At 37.2% G+C, this 1,981-nt stretch overlaps 1 protein-coding gene across 1 annotated transcript; it reads left to right on the plus strand.

Moving 5' to 3' along the window:
• On the plus strand, positions 1-1,981 carry LOC132267457 (F-box/LRR-repeat protein At4g14103-like). Its single transcript, XM_059768617.1, has 3 exons — positions 1-957; positions 1,063-1,188; positions 1,302-1,981. The coding sequence occupies exons 1-3, from the start codon at positions 1-3 to the stop codon at positions 1,500-1,502; spliced, it is 1,284 nt and encodes a 427-aa protein (XP_059624600.1). The 3' UTR covers positions 1,503-1,981.

Below are 1,981 nucleotides of genomic sequence, written 5' to 3' on the forward strand. Positions count from 1 at the left end.
ATGGCTTCAATTTCAAACCAAAAGGGATCTTCAAAGAAAGTGCCAAAACTTCTGAACAAGGAAGATAGGATTAGCAGCTTGCCAGACTCCCTTCTTGTACACATTCTCTCTTTCCTTCCAATAAAATACTCATTCCGAACTAGCATACTATCATCGAGATGGAAGTACCTCTGGGCTTCTGTTCCCACTTTAGACTTCGATGACAAATCAAGTTCGAATAAGAGGCTTAAGTGCTCTTCCAACTTCATGAACGTCGTTGATCGAGTACTTCTCCATCATGATTTGTCTTGCATTCAGAAGTTCCATTTGAACTGTTTTCCATACAATGACGGTGATTTATCAAGAATATATACATGGATAAGTGTAGCCATAAAGCATGGTGTTCAATTACTTGATATAAAGATTAGTCCAACTCGAGAAAAATTTTACTTACCTTCAAGCCTTTTCACTTGCCCAACATTGGTAGTCTTAAAACTGGAATATCTACGAAGTTTCATTGTCCCTTGTTCAGCCCATTTTAAAAGTCTCAAGGTCCTCCATGTTTCGTTTTATCATCTGGACAACGACTTGACGCTAAATCTCTTTCATAACTGCCCTGTTCTTGAAGAGCTGTTGGTGAGAGGAATTGTTCAGGGAAATGAAAAACGACGTTTTAATGTCTCCACGCCTCGCGCTCTGAAGAGTTTTAGGTTTTATTTTCAAACGTTTGGTGTTTGTGAATACAATAGGAATGAAATTGTGATCAATGCACCGATTCTCAAGTATCTTTCTCTCCAAAATGATTGCGTGCCTTCCTGTATGCTGAAGAACCTAACATCGTTGGTTCAAGCAGATGTTAATGTTGGATACTGCTGTTCAAATGCTTGGGCAACCGAACAATATGCCAATAATGTATTCATGCTTCTGAGAAATATTTGTACGGTCAAATATCTATATCTAGGTGCTCGTACCATGGAGGTAAGCATGCACTTCTTATCTTGATACTACTTTCTGAGTGTTAGATTTGCTGCATCTCTTATATATAGCACTCTCATTCGACTATTATGTCCATTTCTTATTAAGGCTCTCGAATATGCTGGTGATGGTGCACCGCTTTTGTTCCCTAATTTGATTCGTTTGGAGCTGCATGTTAACAATTGCTGTGGCTGGACATGTCTACTACATTTGCTCAAATGCACGCCTAACCTGGTATATCTTGTTTTGAAGAGATCGAAGGTGACTAAACTTATACGGAACAATTTGAAGTATGTATGTAGTTTTTGATTCACGATCTCTAAACTTCTGATTTCTGTTTGTAACAGTGTCAACATAAAGATTCCAAGGATTTCAAATTTGTTGAACCAGAAGTGGCGCCTTGTTGTCTATCTACGCGTCTTCAAGAAATTGACATTACTGGATTTGTGGGGCTGAGCAGTGAGGAGAAGCTGATGGGGTATTTTTTGAGATATGCTAAAGTGTTGCGAAAGATGACAAATAATTCTTGTAATTCAAAGGAAAATTAGCTAGAGCGGGAATTTCTCAAGAAACTGCTAATGATTTCGAGCAGGGGTGGAGCCAGGATTACAAAGTGAACTGAACTAAGAGAAAGAGTAGTGTTGCATATGGACCGAGTTAAGAAGAAGAGTAGTATTGCATATGTACATTAGCACTAAATTTTTTTTTTTTTTTTGGGACCAAGACTATAGCCCAGGTTAGCCCTTCAGTAACTCCGCCCCTGATTCACTAACCAGTCCAATTCTACTTTCTTAACAACTTTTTCTGTTTTGTTATTTTTGTTTCATTTATTTCTGATGAGACTGGTTTATTTTTCTTTCAAAAACCTATTTTTAATTCCTTTACATTGAAAGATCAAAATTCTAATTTGGAGAACTTTTGTCAATAATTTCAATTATCTACTTCAACAAATTTGCAACTACTTTCCCTCCATAATCTTGCATTTTACATTATTTTGAAAATGTGTTACCGCAGGTTCTTTATTCCA

This window comes from Cornus florida, unplaced genomic scaffold (genome assembly GCF_030987335.1).
Source record: "Cornus florida cultivar Cherokee Brave unplaced genomic scaffold, ASM3098733v1 CherokeeBrave_3.0.0_Hap2_Chr07, whole genome shotgun sequence".
Lineage (NCBI taxonomy): Eukaryota > Viridiplantae > Streptophyta > Magnoliopsida > Cornales > Cornaceae > Cornus > Cornus florida.

Bases quoted from the DNA above. Each gene is read 5' to 3' on its own strand.
- LOC132267457 (XM_059768617.1), top strand. From the start codon at position 1: ATGGCTTCAATTTCAAACCAAAAGGGATCTTCAAAGAAAGTGCCAAAA. The intron at 958-1,062 runs GTAAGCATGCAC...TTTCTTATTAAG, and splicing joins TAGGTGCTCGTACCATGGAG to GCTCTCGAATATGCTGGTGA. The intron at 1,189-1,301 runs GTATATCTTGTT...TGTTTGTAACAG, and splicing joins TCAAATGCACGCCTAACCTG to TGTCAACATAAAGATTCCAA.